General features: G+C 41.4%; 1 protein-coding gene across 1 annotated transcript in view; it reads left to right on the plus strand.

Moving 5' to 3' along the window:
* srcin1a (SRC kinase signaling inhibitor 1a) overlaps positions 1-27,311 on the plus strand; it is a 105,393-nt gene that overhangs the window by 73,899 nt on the left and 4,183 nt on the right. Inside the window, exons 4-19 of the mRNA XM_010770491.1 lie at positions 5,758-5,790; positions 12,895-13,090; positions 13,896-13,907; positions 14,307-14,602; positions 16,565-17,361; positions 17,976-18,077; positions 18,472-18,599; positions 19,336-19,356; positions 20,041-20,201; positions 22,412-22,587; positions 23,816-23,946; positions 24,242-24,389; positions 25,289-25,595; positions 25,731-25,986; positions 26,380-26,519; positions 26,798-26,950. Coding sequence (XP_010768793.1) covers positions 5,758-5,790; positions 12,895-13,090; positions 13,896-13,907; positions 14,307-14,602; positions 16,565-17,361; positions 17,976-18,077; positions 18,472-18,599; positions 19,336-19,356; positions 20,041-20,201; positions 22,412-22,587; positions 23,816-23,946; positions 24,242-24,389; positions 25,289-25,595; positions 25,731-25,986; positions 26,380-26,519; positions 26,798-26,950 — 3,057 coding nt within the window. The remainder of the gene's footprint in view (positions 1-5,757; positions 5,791-12,894; positions 13,091-13,895; positions 13,908-14,306; positions 14,603-16,564; positions 17,362-17,975; positions 18,078-18,471; positions 18,600-19,335; positions 19,357-20,040; positions 20,202-22,411; positions 22,588-23,815; positions 23,947-24,241; positions 24,390-25,288; positions 25,596-25,730; positions 25,987-26,379; positions 26,520-26,797; positions 26,951-27,311) is intronic.

Raw genomic sequence — 27,311 nt, forward strand, 5'->3', positions numbered from 1 at the left:
ATATTTGTACTTTGATAACCATTAATCTGCCCTTCAATGTTGACCATTTTCTGGATCTTCTCGGGGATTCTTCAAGTCCCGCCAAATTATGGGTGACGTCATTGCGGGCACAGCGCTCCAGCTGCACCGTTCAGGATCCCAGCATCTGCATGTAAACGCACGATGGCGCACACAGCAGCAAGCTCAGACAGTGATGACAGTTTAATTTTGAACGTGTCTGAGAGCTCATATGAGGCTGAAGGATCGGTTTATGTTNACACACTTCAGGTTAGAATATCACTCGTAGCTATTTTAATTACCTCTCAAACGACCTAAACTAGTTAAAGATATGTTTAGTTTTACTGTCGGGTCACTCATTACTGGATCCGCGAGCTGCATGATACTGGCATAATAGATTGCCCGATCGGGCAACCAGCAGGTGAGGCTTCATTGCCCGAGCTAAATACTAGATGGCCCCGGGCCATCGGGCAGTCCTTAATGTCGAGCCCTGTTCTCATCAAAATATAGTGAAAGTAGCGACAGTAAAAGTAGTCATTGTGCAGATTGGTCCATTTCAGAATAATATATATGATATGTTTTATAATGATTGATCATGAAAGTGTTCTCAAAGCTGGTAAAGGTGCAGCTAGTTTGAATGACTTTGTATACTGCAGGGTAGCTTGTGGATTTACTCCAGGTGGAACTAAAGTCTGATTTAACACTTGATTATATTTCACATCATTCATCCCGATCTGTAAAGTAACTGAAGGTATTACATACATATAGTGGAGGAAAGGTACACCATTTACCTCTGACTTGTGTTTACTGCCAACCTAAAAGTACCTAAAAAATAGTAATCAATAATGTATTGAAAAGTTATTTGGCTGATTGTTGTATATCGGCTCCGCCAGGTTTTATGGGATGCCTAGTCTACGTACAGATGGGTCACTCATTTTGAAATATTAAACTTAGTTTTCTTTTCTTTAATGTAGAATGCTATCACGAAACACACATTTGGTTGTTTATAGCATAAAGAACATCTGATTTAATGTGAGGTAGGGAAATATTCATTTGAGTACAAGTACATGTATATAAATATGTCATTTACAACAGCTGTAAGGTGCTTGAAAAGCTTGAAAATGCACCTTGAAAATGCTTGAAAAGTGCTTAAATTTGACTTTGGAAAAGGTGTAAGAACCCTGAATTAAGCACATATTTAATTCATGAAATACCTTCTTAACTTTGACTCCGTATTGACTGAAGTGCTTCGACTGGAATATTTTTGTCAGTTTATCAGGACTATGCCAGCCGAGTCCGAGCCATCTGGCTGGGAACACAAGTTAACTCTGATGGTTCTACACATCCCACTGACTTTTATTATTCCAGTATCAGTGCTGGGACTGACAGGGTGTCACATTGCTCTTATGAGCTGCCCGCAGGCCTGTGTGGTCTATAGGGGAGAGGATGGATGGCAGTGTGGACAGAGCTCCAGCCTTCAGCACTGACAGGAAGATTGGCTTGGAAAGACTTCAGTGTGACTGCTAGCTTCATGGCACCCAAACATACACTGGGGTGTTTAACTAATACAGGTGTATGAAGGCCAATATCAGATACAGTATGTCGTAAAGAAAATCATGATTTCAAACACTTAAAACTGCATATGTTTACATGTCTTGCTGAAGATGACTATCCTTGTTGTTTATCAAAAGCCAAGACAAACCTGAGGAGAAGGTCAGGTTGGATATCAGGAATTTGAAAACCAATCTCATAATTGATGCCATCTTCATATCTGTAGCTTCAGAGGTGTACTGTGTCATTCCAACCCAGTCTCACAAAAAAACGTGTATGTTGGTCCACAACTTGGGACGTAGTATTTCTACAAAAATGCCTCTGAAATTGTAAGATCCCTACGTTTTTTTTCACCATGCCTAGTGAGTAAAGGAGTTTTTATGTAAAAATTACATCCTGTCTAAACATCAGTCAGGCTTCAGAAAGCAACATAGCACCATCACTGCGACAATGAAAGTGGTGAATGACATTATTTTAGATAATAAGCAGAGTGGTGCAGCACTATTCATTGATCTTTCCAAAGCGTTTAATACCGTCGATCATCGCATCTTAAAGCAGAGGCTACTCAGTATTGGCATATCCAGCCATGCAGTGGGGTGGTTTGTGAACTACCTCTCTGAAAGGTCCCAATGTGTTCACTTTGATGGGCTCACTTCTGAGTGGTTGAACATTGCTAATGCTGTTCCTCAAGGTTCTGTTTTAGGTCCACTTTTATTCTCCATATATATCAACAGCTTAGGTGAAAATGTGGATGAAGCTACTTTACATTTTTATGCGGATGATACCGTTATGTATTGTGCAGGTCCCTCCATTAAGGAGGCGGTTGTTAACTTAAAGGCTGTTTTTAACATTATTCAGACTCAGCTCGCTGAAGTAAAGCTTCTTTTAAATGTTGAGAAAAACCAAGGTAATGCTATTTTCAAAAGCTAAAAAGACACCAGAGCCTGTTTTAGATATTGTTACTATACAAGGACAAGTACTCGAAGTGGTTGCCTATACCTAGGTATATGGCTTGATGATTGTCTTACTTTTAAACTTCATGTCAATAACCTGCTTAAAAAGCTGAGGGTTAAACTAGGTTTCTTTTTCAGAAACAAGTCCTATTTCTCGCATGAGGCCAGGAAATGCTAGTCACTGTGACCTTTTTACCTGTACCTATGGTGATTTGTTGAATATGAATGCACCTGCCCATTGCCTGGACAAGTTAGATGCCGCCTATCACAGTGCACTGAGATTTGTCACAAATTGTAAAGCACTTACACATCACTGTACCCTGTATGCCAAGGCAGGTTTGCCATCACTTACTGTAAAGAGGCTCAGTCATTGGTACACGTTTATTTATAAAGCTTTGTTGTGTAAACTCCCGTATTATATCTGCTCTCTGATAACACAGAGTTGCAAGCAGCTATTGTCTGAGATCGCATGATGTAGTATTGTTAGATGTGCCAAGAGCAAGGACTGTCTTAGGTGAGACAGCTTTTATGTGCGCAGCTCCACTTGCTTGGAACAATCTTCAGCAAGAATTGAAACTGAGCAATCTCATTCCTCTGCATGTTTTTAAAGCTAGGCTAAATGAAATGCTCGTTGATACTATGGGCACATGTAAATGTCTATAACTATGTAAATGTAACCTGTAAATATAATGTATGATGTCCTTTATTGTTTTATGTTTCATGTGGAACCTATATGCTGCAGGTCTCCCTTGAAAAAGAGATCTGATCTCAATGGGACCAATCTGGTTAAATAAAGGTTTGAAATTAAATAAAATGAAAATATGATCACAACCAATAACAAATTAAACTTGTTTATTCTTATCTTATGTTACCTTGTTAGCATTCTTTCTTTCTATTTATGCATATTTGACTAATCACTCCCGATATTCATTGTGGGGGTGGAGGGAGGAGGGGTGTTAGATAGATATAGAGTTGTAGTAACTAGATAGAGTTCTATGATTGAGGTTTCGTTTATGCATAGGGTAGATTCTTTTAATTACATTTCCTTTTTTGTTTTGTGTATTTTTTACATTTTGGATTTGCTTGGCGAGCTACTTTTAGTGGCGACTAAGTGCCTCCGTGTTGGCTACCCCTGCTCTAGGCCTACCGTTTAGAAGGTTCTGTGTAGTTGTTTAGTTTCAGATAATTTAACTTTTTTGTATGTCCTAATTAGTAGAATTTATTGGGTTTCATTATGTTGCTGTGATTGTGTACAAATACGAGTTATGTATATTATACCACAGCTATGTTGTGTCCCATTTGTTATGGTATTGCTCTTCTAATCCTACTACCACAGTATTCATTTTAAGCATCTTTAAGTAAAGTATGTTCATGAATAGGTTATATAAAATGGTTGAATATTTTTTTTTTGTGTTATTAACTACAAATGAGTATATTATAGATATATTACCTAGAGTTATTAACAGTTAGTATATAGTATAGAAGCTGAACACAGACCTTTCTTGCATATTAACTACCAAATATGTTGAGTACATGCAGTATGCTTTTAGTGTGTAGTATAAATTGGGACACAGATCAGGCTTCTTTTAATACATAAGTGGTTACAAACGAGAATAGTTTTGCCTGGTTTCAATGCCGTCAATCGGTTAATCTAGTTCTGTATTTAATTTAAAAGAAAGCTTCAGTGCTGTTTAGACAAGACTCATAGCGCCGAGCTCTGTGGCGCCGAGCACAGTATGTGTGCTACACATGTGGAGCCACACACATCCGTCCATGTGTGATCAACTCAGGGTGCAATAAAGAGCAGGCAAGAAAGCAAATAATTATTAAAAAGTTTCAATTCAGAATCAAGGCATCGACTGATCGGCTCTTCTGATTGACCTTTATAGAGAGCACAAATCCAAGTCTTGACAACTAATACCAAGCGTTGACCCTTGGTGGGCAATCAATTGTTGCGCCAAACCTGATCAAAACTTCAGCAAAGCCAACATAAAATGTAATAAAAGGCGAGACATACACAACACAAAATATTAGCATTATTATTTCATCATCGCTGAGTGTACTTTTGCCCAGGAACCATTACCACTTAAGCAACAAATTGCACAACAGAACATTAATAAGAGAGAAAAAAACTAGACGGCATAGAAAAATAATTAAACCAAAGATAATGTCAAAGAATGGCAGCAGGGCCAAATGAGTGAACAATAAATAAAAGATAAGCTTGCAATAAGGTTATTAACGGTTTATATCACTCTCCCTGTAATGCTAGTGTATACTGAAATAATACAGGCTTTTTTGAGACAGTATTACCACCAACTATCATAAATCAAAACTTGCCTGTCACTTTTTTCCCCTCCCTGCTCCAGGAGAGTAATGTGGTTCCTGCAGAAGGGAGGAAGACTGGACTGAAAATTGCCGTCAGATAAGAATAGGAACTAGAATAAGAGTTTGGATTAGAATTAAAATTCATGAACTCTGCCCAATTTTCCTTGTCATTTTGAGGTATTCCTGGGCCATCAATGACTTGGCCTGGATTCGACTGGGGGGTTATTACGTTTCAATGGAAAGCTCACTTCCTGAGGCCTTGGCCAACATGGAATTTTTTTCCGCACTTTGGCAGAGCAGCAGGAAGGGCAAATGGGCTCATGAGTGATTCAGCATGGAGAGAAAAAAGTGGCGATGTGGCGATATTTAGATGAAAGAGCGGAGCAGGTGGATTGAGAGTGAAAGAGACAGCCGAGTGCGAGGAGGAGACGGAGCCGGTGGTGGAGGAGTCTGGGAGAGAGTCCAACATCGGAACAACAGAGTGGGCTGCTGTTTGATTCGATTTCACTCTTTTCCTTCCCTTCCACCAGTAACAGCCAAGAGTGCAATCTTGTTTCAGGTGCTCTGTAACCTGAAGCCTGCAAAACACAGCCGCCCCCCGCATTAACACCAATCAAACTTAACGATTCTGGTTCGGATTAAATGAAGCTGTCAACAATTTTAATGAGTTTCCTATAGGTCCTGTCAAAAAAGGAACGCAACAAGGAACTGATTTAGGAAATGCAACCGGTTATACTTCTCAAGGAGGATGCTTTGGATCTCAGTGTCAAACACCTCACATCTCCTCTCCAGTCCAGCCTGTTCTATGCACTTAAAAAAAAAAGTTGTATTTATGTCATTGATCCTCTGTTATTATTTCAGAAGCAAGTCCCTAACTTTTCTCTTTCTGTTTCCCTCCCCTTCCCTATTTTGTCCTTCATAATCTCAACAGCAACAGCAACAGCCCAACTACTGGAGCTTTAAGGTCAGTGCTGCTTGTCTTACTGTCTGTGTGTGTGTGTGTGTGTGTGTGTGTGTGTGTGTGTGTGTGTGTGTGTGTGTGTGTGTGTGTGTGTGTGTGTGTGTGTGTGTGTGTGTGTGTGTGTGTGTGTGTGTGTGTGGAGGGATTACGTCAGACTCCTCGGGCAGCACCAGTCTATCTCCTTGGTTCTCTGGCTTCTGTGACACCCAGATCACTTGACATCTCTTGGTTCTTTGGGCAGTGTGAGAGTGTGTAGTGGCAGAGGTGTCAGGGGTGGCGACAGCTTAAACTTCTCCAGCTCCATTTAATCTGCAGAAGGAGATTCTCTCAGGATTTATGATCCCTCAGGCAGCTGGCATTAATGGCTAGAAGCCATGTGACCCTTCTGAAGTATTACTCACACTGACTGAGGCATTAAGTAGACATTTCAGACATGCCGCTGAGGCATTACTGAAATAATACTTTGACATTAGCACAGAGGCTTGAGTCATGGCTGGGCGGCTGAATGTGTTTTATTCACAGGTTGCAGAGAGGCAATAAGTGCTAAATGAACTGGAGAAGGCCAGCGTCAAGATGTATAGAAAGTGTTTATCTATTTAAAGAGTTGAACCAATTTTGTAGCTTGTGTGTTTTTTTAATGTGTATCACTTTGTTGTGGCATTACACTGCACAAAGGCAGGCAAGGAGGCGTCCTATCTAAACAGAAAGTTAAAGAACGTTTAATGTACGTGAGAGAAGAGCCTAAGGCTTCTCTGCGGTGTAGTCTTCCCTGAATCCTTGCTTACAATATAATTTGGACAGGTTGGAAATGTCACTGAATATCAATGTCCTTTGCCCTGACCTATAGGGAAGGCTGAGCAATATATAACTCACTTACACAAGTACTACAACCTCAAGCAAGAGTGATAGAAATAGAATTTAGAGCCCCGGCCATCAGATAAATCCAAAACCAGAGGATTTCAACTCTGCAGGACTTTCAAGTGGTGGTTTGCAAAAGCTCTCTGGATGTTTTTGTAAAAGATTTGTCAAACATTACACAGACACATGCTCATGTGTTTGTTTGAGAATGAGTTGAAAGCAGAGGGAATTTATTTTCACACACCAGAGAATGATTAAAACATTTTCTTTCCTGTAGTGTGTTATACAGGTCTTTGTGCATGTAAATGAGCTGCATAAAGTATAAATAGCATAAATTGGAAATACTCAAGGAAAGTACCAGCACAGAAAAATTGTAGGCTACTTAAGTACAGTACTTGGCTATATGTACTGTGACTATTCACCACTTTGCAGGTGTTGGATATGGAATAATGCACAGTTAAACTGGGATAAAAAAAGAGAGGACATTTTACGACATGTTGGTGCCTGCTGTGTTTTCAAGCTACTTGTCTATCAGAAAAAGAAAATCACTTCCAGTAATCTCTCCTCTCTCAAAGAGAACAACATTCTGCACCCTTTTCTTCTGAGCAAACCGTTTAATATCGCTGCGTAATTTACAGCACTTTAGCAAAGCGATTGGTTCCCTGCATTGACGACTCCAGGTATATAAGAGAATGGAGTTTAGGGGGGTTGGGGGTTGTTTGTCCAGGCAGAAGATTACAGTTAGAGATGGATTGATTTTAGGGAGCCGTTTTCTTCCTCCATTTTCTAAAAGTAATAGGTGTGAACTTGTTTGTTGTGAACGAAAAGCCAGCTTATAGTTGGACGGAGACAAAGCAGGCTCAAAATCTTGAACTGCAGAAAGTGACAGCACAATCATGTCACCTGGATGAAGCTTTGACCTCTGTCACTAGAGACTGAAGCAGAGGAAGATCTGTTGAGCAGCTCAGCAAGAATCAGAATTGAGGTTTGGGAGTGGACAGATGATTGACAAGAGACACAAAAAAGATTGGAGGGAGACGTAAAACCTGAAGCAAGCTTTTCAGAAAGAGGAAAATATCATTAGAAGAATTGTCATAAAGAAATAATGGAAGAGAAGAAATGTGGTTAGGCGTGAGGTTTGTGATATTCACCATTTCACACCTCAAGTTTTCAAGACTATACTCAAAAGCCAAATACTTCATCGTCATTTCACACACATTGAGTCTGTTGCTGACATTTCTGGTTGATGTATATTCTCTCCTCGCTCAACTCCATCAGAATGTCAAACCACTTAAGAGGGAAATGACTACATTCAGGGAAAAGATCAGAGAGAATTGGCTTGCAGCAGCGGCAGCAATTGTGTGGTCAGCTTCCCTCTGGACTCCAACACTTTCATATGTGGCAACGCCTACCAAACCACAGCCTAGATAGTTACAAACTGGCTAGTGTGCTTTTATTCATTTATGCAATTTTGCTGGATGTATTTTCAAGAAAGATACATGATGTACTGAATGCTGAAATCTCTCATCTTAAATGAGCCTTATCTTTGGCTGAGCATGCACTGCTCATTTCTATTGTATTGTAATGATTATACTTATACTTTACATTATGCTATTTCCCACAACTGATATCAATCTGCCATTTTTAGCGGTTAGAACCTGCAACTTTAATGCTTAATGCACTGTATGGATGATTCTAAAGAATTAAAAATAAATTAATATTTTCATTCCAAAAAATAAAAACAACACCCTCAATCGGTTTTGTCCGATAAAAAGAAGAAAAAAAAGAAAATTCAGACGATTCATTTCTCAACAATGTTTACGCAACAAAAGAAAGACAGCATTACTTTCAAATGATTTTACCATGAGCGGAAATTAAGAAAAAATATTGGAGCCGCAGATGGCTGGAAGAGACAGACAATATGGTGTGTTTCGTTGTCTGCTCTGCATCAAGTTCAATTGTATTTGACAACAGTCTTAAATAACAGGCTAACCACAGTTCATACCAGCACAATTAAAGAATTCGTGGGGGTGAACAATTCAGGGTTTAAACGTAGCTTAATTCTAATTGAGTGCTGCCTGGCATCAACACTGTTTCCTCACAGTGTGTTAAGCATCTTTAAAGCTGATTCTCTTCTTATTTGTTTGCTTTTTTCAACCAAAAACTCTTCCAGTGCCACTTGACCTTAAAACAGAGCATCTCTGTGTGTGAATGCGAGACAGGAAAAAACATGGCGGAGGTTGAATTGAGTTTAATGCAGTTTGTAGCCTAAGGTCTGCCGTCAGACCTCTGTGTCCCGATTTCCCCCTCCCCCCCCCATTCACTTCTATTCTGAGTAAGATCATCATGTTCCCTACTTGTTCCTCTCCTCTGCCGTGCCCTTAGAAGAGTGTAGAGTTCTCAACAATAATTGAGTGCTGTTAAAAAAGTCACTCTAAAAGAAAAAGGTTGAGGGGGGAGAGGGCAAGAGGGCAGCGGTAGAGGGATGATTGTAGAGAAAAATAAGAAGGAGGTGGAACCAGCTTCCCTCGTATCAGGCTGTGAACACAGTCATGTATAACACTGGCATGTCTAGCAGGACCAGAAATATAAAACTTTAGTATGCAAACATTGTGAGACTCGAGCTCCATCGTGCAGCGTATTCTCAACTCCCTCTGCCTTTTCTTAGAAAACTCCAGCTAGGCTATTTAAATTCCCGTATGCGCTATAGTAGAAACACGGAGATTTTGAAACAGAGTTCCCCTTTTAGCCATGCAGAGAAAAAATTACCATATACTCCCTGAAGAAAACTCCTTTGACATGTTTTACACATGGTGGGGCTTTCTGCCAATCCCGTTAATACTGGAAACTGGTATTGCATTTTATGCCAAATATATCTCAGTGTGTGACTTCCCCTGAGAAATAGTGTTGGGCTCGGGCAGCTGGTTCCTCTACAGATGCCGTTCCAGGTAGCCAAAATACCTGTAATTTGAGTCCAACAAATTATAAAATATTTTACCAACCGGCTGTTTTTTATAATTATTGAGAAGTGATATGTAGCCGACTGACACAGGCCAAGATTAGCTTCTTAGCAACTAAATTCATTTGGAGTTTAGTCGCTCCAACCTGTTTGCCTATTTTGTGATTTGGACTGGTAACTTCCTGTAGTTCAAAAGCACAAAAATGTAACAAAGCTCAGTTTTGCATATATTTTTACGGTGCCAGCCAGGCTAGCTGTTTCCACTTGCTTTTGGTCGTTGTGCTATGCAAAGCTTAACAACTGTCAACTTAACTTCATATTAACTAAATAACTACCATAGGCTTCATAAAATAAGTGTGCCATAAGCAGAGTGGAAAGCAGGAATGCAAAGATACTTTGTTTCATAGAAAAGAAGACGAGATAAAATGCTTTTGCACACTAACCTTACTATGTGTAGTACTGTATCTCACCCCCTTATATATTGTATTTCCCACTGTAGCTGTGTTGTTGTTCAGTGTGGTCACATTCTAGATAAATGAGCCCATTAGAAAACACGGTGGGGGTTATCTGTCAGCATCAGTGTCCTCTGCGTGCTCAGACACTGTCTGCCACCCCTATCACTGGACACCACCACTATCATTCTGTGTGTGGGTGTGTGTGTGACTGAATTATGTATGGTAGCAAGAGAAGGAATCTTACATTAAAAAAAGATAGCTCTGCTTTTTAGTCATGATATGGGGTTTGTAACTTCCCTTGTAAACACAAGTGATACATGGCAGTAACTTTAAAAAGCAAATAACCGGTGATATTAATAGTTACATGTCATAACAGCTCATTCACTTTAATGTAGTAAAGCAAAAAATAATGTATATCTATTAATTAAACAAATAATCAAAAATCATTTCAAATGTACGGAGCCCCTAAAGGGACAAAAAAAGTCAGGACAACGGGTTAGTATCTCGTGCTCACGAGAAACTAACCCGTTATTCCTACTTTTTTCTTTTTTTTGAGAAAGTTACCAGTGCGCCAAGGAGGAAGTGGAGCGCACAGGAGACAACCATTTCATTGCAGACCGTTATGTTTACGTCGGGAAATGACGGTGCATACATTATTTGAGATATATTTCGTACTCAGACTTCATTTTAAGGACATTTCGGCCAGGGGTGTGTGGTCACTCCAGGAGGCAGCGGGACGTGTAACTCAGAGAACAGCAGCACCAGCGCTCAAAGAGCTTTTACGCACCGCCTACACTGTTTACCTTCATTCGAACAGCTAAAGAGTGACCGCAGGCTGCTACGTTTTAACCACACTCACCTCTACACACACACATACACACCTCTACACACACACACAGTCACACACACCTCTACAAACACACACACAGTCACACACACACACACACACACACACACACACACACACACACACACACACACACACACACACACACACACACACACACACACACACACACACACACACACACACACACACACACACACACACCACACCACACACACACACAAATTTTTCGTTTTATGAAGGAGATGTCCGGTCACCAAGGGTGCATGAATGGCGGAAACTGGACTAAAAAATCAGCCCGAGAATCAGGTTTATTGCCAAGTAAGTTTACACATAGCCTACTAAGAATTGGAACTGTCAACGGGGGGAGCCTCACTGCGGGGAAACGGTGGACCTAGTGGCCCGATCGGAGTGGGCCGAGTGGCCCACTTAGGCACCATGTGTTTGTGTATCTGTGTGTATGTGTTCTGTTTTTTTCCCTTTAAAACAGCTGTGGGCAGCAGGTAGCCTACTCTGAGAGTCACGGACATTAATTCATAGATCAAAGCAGACTGGTTTACAGACTCTCCTGTTTTGCCAATCCGGTGCTTAAACAAATAGCTCTACACCCCTGGCCGAAATGTCCTTAAAATGAAGTCTGAGTTTGAAATATATCTCAAATAATGTGTGCACTGTAATTTCCCCAAATAAACATAACAGTCTGCAATGAAATGGTTTCCTGTGTGCTCCACTTCCTCCTTGGCGCACCGGTAACTTTCTCAACAACAACAAAAAAAGTCGGGATAACGGGTTAGTTACTTTTTTTTTTCCTTCTCTCTCTTTTTTTTCATGTCCCTTTAGGGCTCCGTACAAATGTGGTAAATTGTAGACAAATATATTTAATACGACATAATTTATCGAAGATATAATGGAAAATAATACATACTTTATTAAATTATAAAATACAATACAATTAAATACATAGATGGCATAGCATAAAATGGGAAACAAAGTTACAAATTACAATATTTAAATAATGCGCATATTTAGAAAATGCACATATAACACCACAGCTAAATAAGAAAGTATTTCAACTTTGCGTTATTTAAAAATGAATCACTTTCGGAGTTTGGCTGTTGGTTACAACAAATCATTCAATTTGAAAATGTCTTCTAACAGACTGTCATGTTAATTAAATAATATATTGATGGAAGCCACAGTGAATCCATGCTACACATTGGGGAAGACAAAATAAATCCTTGAAAGTGGGGAGAGCAGTTGTGTTCATGGCATGGTGAAAGGATGAGGGAACCAGCATAGCTACTGTACTGTGGCTAAGGATGTGTCTGCTCCTGCCATCCAAACAAGCATCACAGAGCATTGTGGGAGCTCATTACAGCCGCCCCTGAGCTGCAGGAAACGCTACAGCGGTGGAGGATCAGGGAGCCAGTTCAGTGAGCTCAGCCCTGCTGCACTAACAGTCTTTCAGGGAGAAGATACTGGGCAGAGTCCTGCAGGATAAACCAATAGTGACAACCTGGGATTTGCATCCGCTTCTCCTCCCCTCCCACAAGTCCTTATAAGAGTTCCTAACAGCACAGGGGAAAGAGTTTGGATGCTGTACGCATTTCGAGGAAACCTAACTTATGCTGAGCTGGAGCACTGTTTCCAGCTTAATTTCGCCACCATAGGTGATTCATAAAGGCTGATTCCCTGGAGTGCTGTGCCATTTGAGAACAACTATATTGTGCTTTTCTGCTGCGCCATTCAACTGATGACAGATACTGTGACGCCGGTAATTAGTGTTAGTGAATGGCTGGCAGCTAAACCATTGTCAAGGTCTCGTTAATCTTGTTACGTGGTTGATTTGTGTAGTGTCTCATTGTGTGCTCACTGTCACTTTTTCTGGTTGGTCTTACTCCATTGGCCCTGTCTAATCCATTCTCTCCGCCTTGATTTTACCTCTTAGTTCATGAGTGTGTGTTTCCTTTTGCTTTGTCTTCCTGCAGAGCCGCAGTCCAAGGCATTCCCAGTCTACCCAGTCTGGGCTTGCCGACCAGGCCGCCAAGCTCTCCTTCGCCTCAGCTGAGTCCCTGGAGACCATGTCAGAAGCTGACATCCCCGTCGGGTTTAACAGGATGAACCGTTTCCGCCAGAGCCTGCCGCTGTCCCGCTCTGCCAGTCAGAATAAGCTACGATCTCCAGGTTAAGATTTAAAGCACTGCTCTGTCACCACAACCTGGCCAGATTCCAGGCAGATTTACAGCTGTCTGTTTACCTCGTCAGGCTGGTGATGTGCAGCACTGCGCTTACACAGAACGGGAGGAAGTGTTTTACGACCATCTAAATTACCGTTACAGTTTAGTCTAATTGCTCTGCTACAGAAGACTGGAGAGTCGTGAGTGCTCACATAACATAACTTTCTGAATGGTTAATTAACTTATAACTAGTTGATCTGTTGAAGTGTAGACACAAATACTCTTAATATATTCACAATGAACTAACAAGCAAGTGTGCAGGTGTACAATTAGAAAGAATGGTTTATTATAAAAAAACCTGACATTTTCTGAGAATGTTTTCCAGTTTAGATTGCTAGTGTTGTTTATTTGACTGTAAGACTGCATGCCTGTATTAATCACAAATGAATGAGGATATGTTTTTGTGCAACGGCAGTTTTGAGAGCAGGTTTACTACAAAAGGGCCTCGGCAGTGTATTACTGTGAGGCTTGTCCAGATCAAGGAGTGGTGTTGCATCTGGCATGGCGAGAAAAAAAACGATCTGTAAAACTAAATTACAATTGACTGACAAGGGCTATATTCAATGAGGAGATCAGAATAAAGCAGAAGACCAAAGCTGCCTCTCTCTCCTCTCCGTGTCTCATTACTAACCACTTTGTTTTCTTCTCTCCCCAAGTCCTCTGAAATATACTCACCTATTCTGCTTGACTTTTAATCACTGGTCTTTCTTTGCTTTGCTTGTTGTTTTTGTTTGTCCCCCGGGTGTATGCAGATGAATTTGCAGGTTAGTCAGGCGTCATCTTTAACACAAACAAATCTAAGGTTTCAGCATTTGACCAAGTATTCCATGAAGCGGGGTTATTTTGCCATTTGATTTTAGGAAGTAAAAGTTTTATATGACAGATATTAGTTGTAAAAAGTCAACTTGCCTTTACCAAATCTGCACCTTAGCTGTGAATTCTAATGCAGCTACCCACACCTGTTCTCACGTTCAGAAAGGGATGATTCATTCTGAAATCTGATAATAAAAATCATTCTTCAGCATCTTGTATATTTGAAGGCAGAACATTTTTATCATTATTGACTACAATATATCCATCAAAATGGCATAAAAAAAGTGATTAGTCATTCTTTCCATCAACAGAAGCCATCCCATTCTCACTCAACCGTCACTCTCTTTTAGGCGTGCTGTTCCTGCAGTACGGGGATGAGACGCGTCGGGTACACATCACCCACGAGCTGAGCAACCTGGACACGCTGCACGCCCTCATCGTGCACATGTTCCCTCAGAAGTTGACGGCAGGAATGCTGAAGTCGTCCAACACGGCCATCTTGATCAAGGACGAGGCACGCAACGTCTTCTACGAGCTGGAGGACGTCCGAGACATCCAGGACCGCAGCATCATCAAGATTTACCGCAAAGAGCCCATCTACGCTTCCTACCCGGCTGCACCTCACCTGGCTAACGGAGACCTGAGGGTGAGGAGACGGGAGCTGGGGAGTGGGGAGCTGGGGAGTGGGGAGGTGAAGGGGTTAACGGTGGTATTCAAAGGAAGAATGCTATCTGATATCTTGCTAGTCTGATGTCAGTGAGAACCTCTATTATGCCATGCCTCTACATGAAGAGCAGCAGTGTGCTTCTTTGGCTAGGCGTTTTTTTTATACTTTAAAGGTACCTTTGACATGCTGTTACGGTGTATAAGTTAGTAATTTAACAGGAATTCTTCCTGGAAATGTACTTTCTTATCTTCAAGTAGGCCATCTGTTGCTGTGCAGACACCAGAGAACAATGTTCCTCTGTGAAATGTGCATATTTCAACATTCCAAGTTATTTCTGCTTCAGTGAATATCAAGGAAGCCTGGGGGAGACCGTTTTTAAATTATTTTATACAAGACCATGCTTACCATCTGCATAAATGCACCCAATGCTTAGAATACAACCGCTATTAACCATGCACACAGCAGGGGAAAAAATAATTGTGTCTGTGTATATTGTGTTTGCAAGGTATGTTTTAAGTATTGGTGTACGCTTACATGCTTGTTTATGCATGTGTATACAAAGAAAAGTAAAGATATGTAGTGAGAAAGCTGCGCAGCACCCATAAAATGTGAATCTACATTCATACATATAAAAACCCCTAACAAGGGATAATTTGTTGTAACACATTTGATTTGGCAAAACCATCATCAAAGTAACCCAGCATCTTTCACAGTGCATGAAAGATGATTTTTTTTCTCAATTTATCGTTTGATCATTTAAATATCCCAAAACAGTACTAAATGTCCATTCAAGTTTCTCACCGCCTAAGGACTTTAAATGTTTTGTTGTGTCTTTCCAAAGCCCAAAATATATTACATTTAAAAAGATATTAATCACACAAATGCAGTCACCACATTTTTTCTGTCAATTTTGCATGAAAATGTACTTGACAATGAATCAATTATAAAATTTGTCAACTAATTGTGCAGAATTATTTCATGGTAAGTGTGAGGTGAACGGTTCATTTATTCTTTGTAACTTGAGGCTGCATCTTAACAAGCATGTTGCCATGTATTTGCTCTTGTGCCTGTCGTGCCTGGTTGTGTCTTGTGGAGCAACTAGAGGCTTTACGCTGTGCCTTAATCTATTTGTTTGTTTAGGTTGTCTCCATACAGATTGTGCAAACCAGAACACCTCATATAGCTTTGTAAATATACAGATTGTGTATATATATATTTGTCCCTAGACATAACAGCTCAACAGCACAAATTCCTTTGTCACGCTCCAGCATTTCCTGTGTATTACATGGTGCCGCTTGACAAGGTTAGTTAGGATGCTGAGAAGGAAATGAGAACAAGAAAAACAGCAATGGGAAAACAACAAATGTAGTAATGTGACAAGGGAAAACTGAATATATGTGAAGTTGGAGAAATTAGGTAAATCCCTACATTAGAAAAGCAAAGGCAGAGGTGGGTTTTGATATATTATGATGCTCTACAAAGAAAAGCAGGTCGAGAAAAATAATAGCTAAGAGGACATATATATTTTCTGTTATTCTGTTCAGTTCTGTATGAATGAAGTTGTTGAGTGTCCTGCATCCTGTCACTACAACTACATGGAATACATATTCATGATTTGTTTTAGCATATTATCTGCTTGTAATGATATACTAGTAACCCTATAACCTGTGAAGACAAGAAGCAAAAAGAAATGACAACAGTCTTGGGAATATGCATGTGCTGGACAACATTATTATTCTCTAATTTGGCAAATTAAAAAAACATAACAAACAACACGCAACATTCGGTCTCTTGAGAACCATCTTCTCTTGGGATGTACAGAATTTGACAGCTGATTTATTATCTGTCAGATCTCAGTTGTTGTTATGTCAAACTGCCTCATGGGACACATCTCATCTGTATTTCTCCATGGTAACCCGCATCCCTGCTTGTTCATTTCAGAGGGATATGGTGTACTCCTCTCGCGACTCCTCCCCAACTCGCCGCCTCAACACCCTTCCATCCTCTACGTCCTCCAGCTCTCCGTCCCGCTCACGGCTCTCTTACAGCGGTGGCCGTCCTCCATCCTTCACGGGATCCCAGCATGAACAGCCCCGACACCCCCACCATGCCCCGGCCGGTCACGGTCCAAACGCAGGCCTGTCTCCGTCGCCCAGCGCCATCCTGGAGCGCCGCGATGTCAAGCCTGATGAGGAAGTCTCGGCAAAGAATATGGCTCTGATGAAGAACGAGAGCCTGTATGCAGATCCCTACAGCCTGATGCACGAGGGCCGCCTCAGCATCGCCTCCACCCAGTCCCTCGCTGCCATCGGAGACCCCTTTAGCTTCCCTGTAACCAGTGGCCTGTACCGCCGTGGCTCTGTGCGCTCCCTAAGCACCTACTCAGCTGCTGCTGACCTGGAGGACTCCCTCTACAAGCCTGGAGGCTCACTCTACTCCGACACCTACTCCTCAGCCACACTGGGCATGGGATTTCGAATGCCGCCATCATCCCCGCAGAAAATCCCTGACATGCAGATGAGGGAGAGGGACTCGTATTCCAACACGCCCAGCAGAGCCTCACCTGTCAGGCAGAGCTTCCGCAAGGACTCTGCCTCTTCCTCTGTGTTTATAGAGAGCCCCAAGTCCAGGCCCAGCTCTGGTTCAGAGCCTCTGTGTCTGACAGCCGGGCCCGGGGAGGGCGGCAAGGCCACGCCTGGATTTGGTTCCCTGTCTGGACAGGACCTTGAAACCAGCAGGTCAGTACTGTCTGAGTGGAGCATTTAATTAAGGTGCTTTATTGTTTAAAGTAGGTTTTGAACACTTGTTTTTATAATCAGCTTCTAAGGGAAATGAATAATCTTCTGTAAAAATGAAATAAGAGCACTCTGGTTGTTTTGCATGAACAGTTTCTGTATTTGTGTTTTTTATGTTGGTTTAAACTGGCTTCACACAATTCTAGTGAGGGGAAACAGAAGATGACTCAATGTTATTATAGTTGATGTTCTCTTAGACTTTAATTTAGAATTTCTTGGTAACAAGCAGATATTTACATGTACTTACAAAGCTGTATTGCTTACTCTACTGAACTGTGTGTTACATATTATCCCAGCCAAAAGAAATGTTTATAATTTAATCCCGTGTTCATCTGCCTTTGTGCTTTTGGTGATTTGGCATTTTCTGCAATACTTATTTTCAAATCCCAGATCAACACTCACTATTTAAGAACTACTTTTAATGTATGATAGATATTGCATGTTGTATACTTTAAGTGTTCTGATTTATATGATCATTTTAACTGCTGAAAACGTGTCTTTGAGTACCATGAAAAGCACACTAAAGGAAATTGTATTACTACCATTTTCCTTTTCAGGGATCAGCGTCTGGAGCGCATGGAGGCGATGGAGAAACAGATAGCCAGCCTCACTGGCCTGGTCCAGAGCGTGCTGACCAGAGCGCCAGACAGTGACAGCACGTAAGACTCCCATTACACCCCATTAACCCTTTAGATCTCGCAGATACAGCTTCAGGTCAGACACATAGGCAGCATTATCGACGACAACGGTGGCAGGCTGTTATCAGAGCCATTATCAGCATTAGTTTGTGTGAGCACAACACAAGCACAGAGCACTAAACATTAGCTACAGGGCACAGTGCTATTGATTTTTGCATCGATACGTAGAAATGTGTAAGATAGCTTTTAAGTTGATTTGGAGTTCCTTGTATTTAAGGAACATTGTTATCACTTCAGCCTCATGAACACTTCAGGGGCTCATTAACAAGAGGTTAATGTAGTCTGATAGTGTCCAGGAGTAGTGCTGTTAGGGTTAGCACTGTAATTGCCTTGCCCTGTGGCCGTTAATCCTCAGGTGCGGCCTGCTGCGTCTCTGCATGATGGCGGGCTGCCCTCCAGACCAAGGGACGGAGTTCTCACGGCCCTTACCTTTTTCTTCCAGCGAGAAGACCGAAACCAACAGCGACGGCTCCGCCACCGAACGTGAGTACCCAGGCGTTACTCACCAGCCCTTTTTGTTACTAACACAGTAATGCCTTATTTACATTTTTGGGACAATTTATTTTCCACACTTTAAAGAGGCTAATGGACACAAACAATAATGTATGGTGACCTGAATGTGGTTTAGAAAAATTAATTCAAATTTGACAAAGCTCTCACAAGGGGATTCACAATGGAAACTAACTTTTTGTTTAGAGTTGTGGGTTTGGTTATTTAAAGCGTGCTTTTCTTACTTGTAGTTCAATTAACTTGGTTCAAACCGAGGATTTGTTGTTGTTGTCATACTCAGTCGGATGAAAGCAAATATCAATTTATCCAATTTTGCCCAGTATAAAGCTTTTAGCCTACTTCAAAAGCTATCTCTGTACTTGATGGAGATATATTTATTTTTATGTATCGGTGTATTTTTGTAAATATCAGACAAATATTTTTCAGCATTTAATTTTGAAGTACTGATAGAAATCCTTTTCCAACAGGTGTAGCCCGTACAGGCCGAATCATATCTGACTTAAAGCATTTCTTTGATTCCACGCATTTCTCTCTTTCTTTCTCACATGTCCATAACTCAGTAGCTCAGTTCTGGCATAAACAAAGCTTTTCTTTGACCAGACCTTCACATGGCCAGTAAATATGAAATGAGACTACCCCGTCCCTCTTTGTCTCTCTAGCACCCTCTCATTTATTCCAAGGTAACTGGCTCACTCTTTTTATATTCCAGCTGGACGGCTGAAGAAGAAAGGTAGTTGTCATCTCTTTCTCTATCGCCCTTTTCTTTGTCACCTATCAGACATTCTCATGGCTCTCTGCTCTCTGTATGGGTGTGTGGTGTTGCTGGGTAGCTGGCGGTGTCTATCCTCACGTTTTCCTCCTGGCTGGTTTCTCTGAGAGCGGGCCCTCCTCGTCCTGTCTCTGTCTCTACTTTTTAATTTCTGCTTGGTTTTTTCCTTTGGGAATTTCAGAAGGTTGTCTTTGTCAGAGACTATGCTCTCCTTTTTAATGTGTATAAGAGTGTATATGTGTGTTCAGGAAGCATACATGTGTGAAAGAATAGCTGGAGAGTCAATGGCCATATTCACAAAGCCCTGTGTCAAGATAAGAGCATGGTTATCCCCCTGTGTGTCACTACTGAAAATACTAATTGCTCTTCCATATGGGCTACTAATAGCATGAGCTCACATTTCTCCCAGTGGGCTATTAGAGTTTTGTGAATATGGCACTTTTTTAAAGTTCACACACTGTATATGCTCCAGTTTGTGCAAATGTTTATATTATGTACGTTTCTTTGAGCCTGTTTGCTGTTTGTGTGTTTTCATTTGTCATTCTGGCTAACTGAAATCTCACTGGAGCACAGCCCAGCAAGCTAATCAATTTGTTTCCCAACGACTTCCTGGTGATCCCCCTTGTCCTGCTCTGTGATTGGCAGCTCATACACCGTCGGCCCCTCTAGCTCTGATGCCGCCACCACCTTCTCTCTTAACCCCGGTTAACGGCGCCGGCCGCTTGAAGATGAAGCTCCACCTGAACGGCCTGCAGCAAAATGCCACCGACCTGCGCAAACAGCTCAGCCAGCTACGCAAGATGCAGGTAAACATTAAATCAATCGCAGAAAATGCATGTTTTGTTTCTTCAGGGGCCTGTTCTCCCAACTTACACAATTCTGTTACACAGTTTTTAAGATGCCCTATTATGCTTTTTTGAATGTTCCCTTTCCTGTAGTGTTTTATATAGGTTTTTGTGAATGTAACTGGTCTGCAAAGGCTAAAAAAACATAGTTTCCTCCAGAGGGAATTTCTCTCCCAAACCGCCACCCAGCCTGATACGCCTATTGGACTCCTTTGTTCACTTCTGCGACATAGTGACATCACTATGTAACCCTCTCACTTCTATTGGCTAGCGCTCGATGTACATGTTAGGCTAAGGGGCATGACATCTCTAAGCAGTTCGCCAATCACAACAGAGCCATCGTGCTAACCAATCAGAGCAGACTGGTCTCTGGTTTCAGACTGAGGGTGAATGGAGGTGCTTCTGTATGAGAGGGCAGTATGACAAAAATAAAGACCTTTTTGAACATAAAAGCATGGTTTTTGATCATTCTGATCATTTCAATTATTCTGTGATAAATTAATTCATAATGCATCTCCTTTTCATCCTTTTGATTCGTCTGAATTACGTACAAAGAGGGATTCTTAGCACGGTCCGCAATGTCTCACTATTGACAAGCAATTTATACAGAATGTGAGCCAAGATTATGTTCCCATGCTGTGGTTTACTTGTATTCCACATATTGCACCAGCGTTATAGAATAGGGCTCAGAATTATCTATTTATTCTACATTCAATCAGTTATCTAAAATGTTTATGATGAGCGAGTGTATACTTTGCAGTTTTTTCTATACAGGAGACCTGGCTTTGATGTTTATTTGATCTTCACATCAATACAACACCTACAGTAAATAACACCTGCCGGTTCACATACTTGTACTGCCTGACATATTGAGGGCATTGTACCTTTTGAGGATTAATGATGATATGGAGTGAGTGGAGGATAAAAGCTTGGCTCGCATGGCATGGTATTCTACAGAGATTCAAAATGTCACTCCAGTTGCGGAATCAGATGAAATGCCATAAGTAAGGGTTAACTGGAAATGTGGAGATACAGCCCTCATTTATTCCATTTATCTCTGATGCCATGGTTACCGCGGGAAGAGATGATGAGATAAATGCTTTCAGCATCAGAGGAGAGGATTCAAGTCTCTCGCAGGGAGAAAGGAGAAAAAAAGAGTAATAGGAGTGACAGATGATGGGCATGCAGTGCTTTTATTTGTTCCCTGACAGCAGTCACCAGGGCTGCTTGAGAGCGTTGAGAGCCAACAGAGGCTGTGTGGTACCCAGAGAGGACAGTTAACCTGTATGTGTGCCCAAGTGTGACCTAGGCACCTGGACTAGTACTGTTTCCACCAGTGATTGTCAGCGGCCTACATTTTACATGTGGCTCATGAATTATACAGAGAGAGTTTCCAGGAGTGAGAGTGCAATATTTGAAAAACATCCTAAATCTTCTGTCTATATATTTAAAACAAAAAACATCCTTAATGCGTCAGCAGCATTATTATCTGCAGTATAGTAATGAATATGGGGTCATTTTAAATGTTCGTGATATCTTGTTTGACTTCCTGGGACATAAGGCTGATCAATTATTCATTTTTCTTTTCTTACCGGGTGTTTTCATCTCAGGGAGTTGTATTACATGCAGTAGTCCTGTAGAATATTCCCTTCATAACACAGAGCTGGAGTGGGTTTCACACTCAGTGATTCTGTCATGGAAACCCTTCACTCTCCTCAGGGTGTCCTGGCTTTTTGTGACACATTACTTGCACGCGCTGATACAAAAGGAACTACTTACCGCATCTAACAGTGCTTTTAAGGCTCAAGACAATCAACAAGCAATGCCTGAAAACACATAGGCAGTCAAGGAGAGAGCACAGTGTTTTTCTGGCATCAAAAGGCAGAGAAGGTCGCACAGTAAAACAAGAAGCCAAGGCCTGCCCCCTGAAGGTCGGGGGAAAGAAATATATAAGTTGCAGTAAATCAATAAAGTCTGTCTTGAAAAGCTTTCAGCAACTGCAATTCTCCTCTTTGTTGTCCTGTTGTAATGCTCCAATGGCAACGATATCAGATTTCAAGCTATTTTCATTATGCTATCGAGGCTAACGTTGATACGATTGCTCTTAAAACAGTTGTCAAATGTACAAAAATCCCAACTCAAGTGTTAAGTATGTTTGAATATGTGTGCAGATGGAGAACCAGGATTCAGTGCGAGTTCTGTTGAAGCGGGCCGAAGCGGAGCTGAACGTGCGCGTGGCGGACGCCCTGAGGAAGCAGGAGGACCCTCTGCAGAGACAGCGCCTCCTGGTGGAGGAGGAGAGACTCAAGTACCTCAACGAGGAGGAGCTCATCATCCAGCAGCTCCAGTCAGTAACAGGAAATGTCTTAGTATTGACCCGTCTTTTAGTATTGGTCTAAGTCCTTTGTGAAATGTCCTTGTTTTCATCATACTATCCTCTTTTAGTCGAGGTTTAGCCTATATATGTGTCTAAACATTTGAGACAATCTAGTCTACCTTTTTTTTATTTGAATCTAACCTTTTTCACAAAACATTTTATCTTATCTGATGAAGAAAACACATTCAATGATTTTAAAATGCAGCTTTTCTACTCTCTCCATTATGAGTGCAAATCCATTACGTCCAAAATGCAAAAATACTCAACCACCAGACCCAACCCACATTTCTGCAAACTTGATGCATTGTCCTAGCAGAATTGCCAGGATTAAGACTTATAGATCAATAATCATGTTAATCCAAAGACTAGTTTTCTCCAGAAAAATGTATAAATGTTTTTATTTTGTACTAACGGATTGATTTCTGCTCAGTGCATTTTATATAATTGGATTGATATCCAGTATTAGATGAGTTTCATCACATACAGTATATTTAATAATTGCTATAACCATGACACAGTTGATATCTGTTTTATAATTGCATGGCTCACTGGGTGAAGCAGTGATAGGGATGAAATTGTAACTGTAATTAAGCCCGGAATAGAGCAAGATGCTTATTAAGATCTGAGGTATGAGAGGATCCGGCTACTAATTGAAGTGACTGCAAAACCAGAGCAGAGAGCTACCTTGAGATTTAATAATCAGATAACTTGCTACTTTCTCACGTGTGGAAATGTTAATAAGTCTGGGAGCTGCAGAAGAGTTCCTGAATCTCACTCTGAGCGGCTTTTTGATTGCACACTAATTGGTTGAACTGTTAGATGATCTCACCCTGACTAATGGCCAATTTAATATTGGTTCATTATACATTAAACTTTCATTCATTACATAACTTAAGGCAGATTTATATGACATAAATCTCAGACACACATAATATTTGAGCAGAATAAACTAATTTGAACTGATTCTCGGCTGCACTTTGTACCTTAGTTGTTTTCAAACTTTTAAATACCCGTCCACACTCCTCCAGTTCAGCTGTCCAGAATGCTTTATCTTGCTGCCAGTTGATTGAGAGACAGTTTATTGGCGGAGGTTTTTTACTGAAACTCAAATAGCATCATTCTGAGATAAAAACGTAGTCAAAATGTAAGTGTTGCAGAGTAATCCCTGGTGTTCAGCCTTCTGTCTGTTCTTTCTCAGTGACCTAGAGAAGTCAGTGGAGGAGATCCAGAAGGAGTCGTCTGTCAACCACAAGCTGGTGACAGTGCAGGAGCTGGAGGAGAAGGCCACTCATCTAAGAAAGCTGGGAGAAACACTCACAGAACTGAAAAGTGAGTCATGCTGGCACATTTCACATTCTGCGCAGAGGCACGAAGCAGAAAACGTACTCAGGCAAACAGTTTGTATGCCACTAATTACTCACCAGGCATGACTCATTACTCATCCACACCCTGTCTGCTAGCCATTTGATCAGTCTCAGATTGCTCATTGTCTTAATGAACTCCCTGACCATTAGTACAAAAATGTTTTCTTTGCTTACAGCGAAAGGCTTTCAATGTCTTTGACAATTAGATCGATTTGTTATTGGGGAACATGGTTGTGTTACCTCTCTTCTTCCTCCTGCAGATCAGTTCCCGGGGCTGCAGAGTAAGATGCGGGTGGTGCTCAGAGTGGAGGTGGAGGCCGTCAAATTCTTGAAAGAAGAGCCGCACAGACTCGATGCTCTGTTAAAACGCTGCAAGAGTATAACTGATACCCTCGCCACCATGCGCAAGTACGAACCTGCGCCAACTGAGAGCTCATAAGCTAACTTTTAATGCTCATTTAAGGCACAATTTTCTACCATTGACTTGATGTTTTTTAAGTAATCCTATATGTTACGATGGAAGGGTAATTGTGCGAAAACTTTTTTGACACCTAGTGAAATATGTCTGGCATTAGCTTACACAAAAACATAGCCATTAGCAATCACTTTCTGGAAGGCTTTTCCTTTTGAACCTCTGCCAGAGAAATTATGTTTTCACCCCTCATTGTTTGTGTGTCAGCAGAACATTATAGATTTTCATAAAAGGTAATGGGCAGACAGGACTCGGACCAAGCAAAATTGATTAGTCATTGCTGTTGAATAGGTTTCAGTTTCCGCTTTACTGTTTTAAGCCAAAGCTCTTAAAAATAGCAGGCACAGAGTAAAGAATTAAGTCATAATGTGAATACAATAGCCTGCTCTGAAGAGTGCATTCAAACAGCCACTGAAGTACCACTTTGCTTTATGGGTAATACCCTAATGAAGGCTCTTTTCAGCCACATGAAGGACTGCTTTTTAACTTTACGGTGAGTCTGGTCCTTTGGACTTTTAAAATGTGCCCTTCAGCATTCTAACGTCTATTTTTCTTTTTTTATCATCTATCAGGCTTGTGCCTAAAAAGCAAAGTTTCCTCTTTAATTAACTTTACTGATCAAAAATATTTATTTGTATCTCATCTTTGTGGGTAAGAGAAAGTTATCCATAATTGGTGAAAGTTTTTGCCATGCACAATATTTGGAGCTTTTTTCTTGAATGTTTTTGGCGTTCAGCAACAATTGCTTTCTTTTCAAGTTATGAATTATTCATGGTTTAGTTTGTATTACATTTCAAAGAGTTGTTCCATTAATTCATATTCTGTTTCTTACCAGACAAGCGAATGAGGGTGTGTGGAAGAAGCAGGAGGACTTCTCTAGTCCTTCATCAAAGCACAAAGACGACATGCGAAAGTTTTCAGACTTTGACATCCACACCAGCCAACCACTTACCATCAATGACCTTGGGGGAAGCAACAGCCTGTCAAACTGGAGCCCCCACTCCAGCCTCAGCCGGGGCCACGCCAACATGTCTGGCCCTCACAAGGACAATCATCCTCCTGTTCCTCACAAAGGCAAAGCCCTGGAGGAAATGGAACGCCGTGCTTTAGCTGACAAAGCTTTGTCCGTGGAGGTCCGGCTGGTAGGAACAATTTATGCCGTTTTTCACCTATTTCTTGTCTGTTTTCCCTGCTCACATAGTCTGCTTTACAAATCATATACACTAGTTACGGCTATTTGAATATAAAGTGTTTAGATGAGTTTTTGCACTTCACAGGCAGCAGAGCGAGACTGGGAGGAGAAGCGGGCCACTCTGACCCAGTACAGCGCACAGGACATTAACCGGTTGCTGGAGGAGACCCAGGCCGAGTTAATGAAATCTATTCCAGACCTGGACTTTGCTGCCAAGCAGATCAAGTCCTCCTCCAACACACCCACCTCCCAGAACCCCCAAAGCGGGGCAGGAACCCTAGAGCACCGCGTCGGCAAGCCCCAGCACAAACTCTCTGGGGGAGGATCCAGGCGTGGCTCTGGTGAGAGTTCAGTTCTTTAGTCTGAATCATTATCATGCATCATCGTCAAGTAAAAAACCTGCCTTTTCAAATTGACAACTTTTCAAGAGCTGAGAAAAACAGATATTTTTCCCCAAAGGTAACCACCCTGCATTTAAAAAAAAAACGAATTACTTTTAAAAGACCTGCAGGCCTTCAAATGTTCTCACGCACTTGTATACCCTTAACTGAGTTGGAATATATATAGCATTTTGATGTCACTCAACATAGATTTAATATCGAGAAAAGCAGGTTTTACATACAACCGTATTATCAAGGCTACAAATGCCTCATGGGTCGATCCAAAAGTAAATGTTATGCCGCTGTCACTGTGTGAGTACTTTCTCAAGATTACCAAATGATTTCCTTGTCTAGATGAGCTGACTGTTCCACGATATCGCACAGAGAAACCCTCCAAGTCCCCCCCTCCTCCACCACCCAGACGTAGTTTCCCGTCTTCTCCGAGCATAACCAGCCGCAGTGGAGAGCAGCTTATTCCTGGGAAAAGTATAAAGGTAAGACAAAGATGCAAGAATATACTTATAATTGTTATGTGCACCACACAAAGTAAGGATTTTGCAATTCAAACTATTAATTGTAAAAGTAAGTAAGTAAGTTTCCTCAAGGGTTAATATCAACAGATAATTTTACTGGTATAGAAAGAAGGTTGAAGGCTTTAATATATTGTCTTAACTTCAAAACATTGAGTACTGGTCCATACAAAATATTGAAACTCCAAGCTGGATTACTGGATCAGATGGGTGAAACATGTTTTTTATATTTGTAATTGTAGAAGTCTGAATCTGAAGAGACTGAAGGCCAGAAGCCTCATGTAAAACTGAGGAGGGCGGTATCCGAAAACCCTCGTCCTGCATCCACCCCCCCAACACTCACCTCTGGGGACAAGGGGGACGGAGAGGAGGAGAAAACTGCTGCCGAATTGGAGGTAAACCAAACCATGGGTTGTGTATTACTGTATGTTGATTACATCCTCAATAGGCTGTTGTTCAATGACTTGGAAAACTGCAGTTTTTATTATTTATGTTAGGTCCACAATCTGCTACCTGCTTTTGTGCGCACACATACTCACCAGCGGACCTGCTCACCATCATTACCACATGTTCAAGCAGCAGGTGCCATATGTCCCCTCTGCCCCTGGCACTGGGAGCGCCCAAAGATCACATACTGCTCAGTCACACACACCATCACCCAGGGCTCACAGATCACAGCCAGACAGATGGACCCTGATTGCTGCTTGGGCTGTGTTTGAGCCTGTTGGAATTTTGTTGGAGCAGAGGGTCCACAGA

This window comes from Notothenia coriiceps, unplaced genomic scaffold (assembly GCF_000735185.1).
Source record: "Notothenia coriiceps isolate Sejong01 unplaced genomic scaffold, NC01 NC01_scaffold00008958, whole genome shotgun sequence".
In the NCBI taxonomy this organism is placed as follows: Eukaryota; Metazoa; Chordata; class Actinopteri; order Perciformes; family Nototheniidae; genus Notothenia; species Notothenia coriiceps.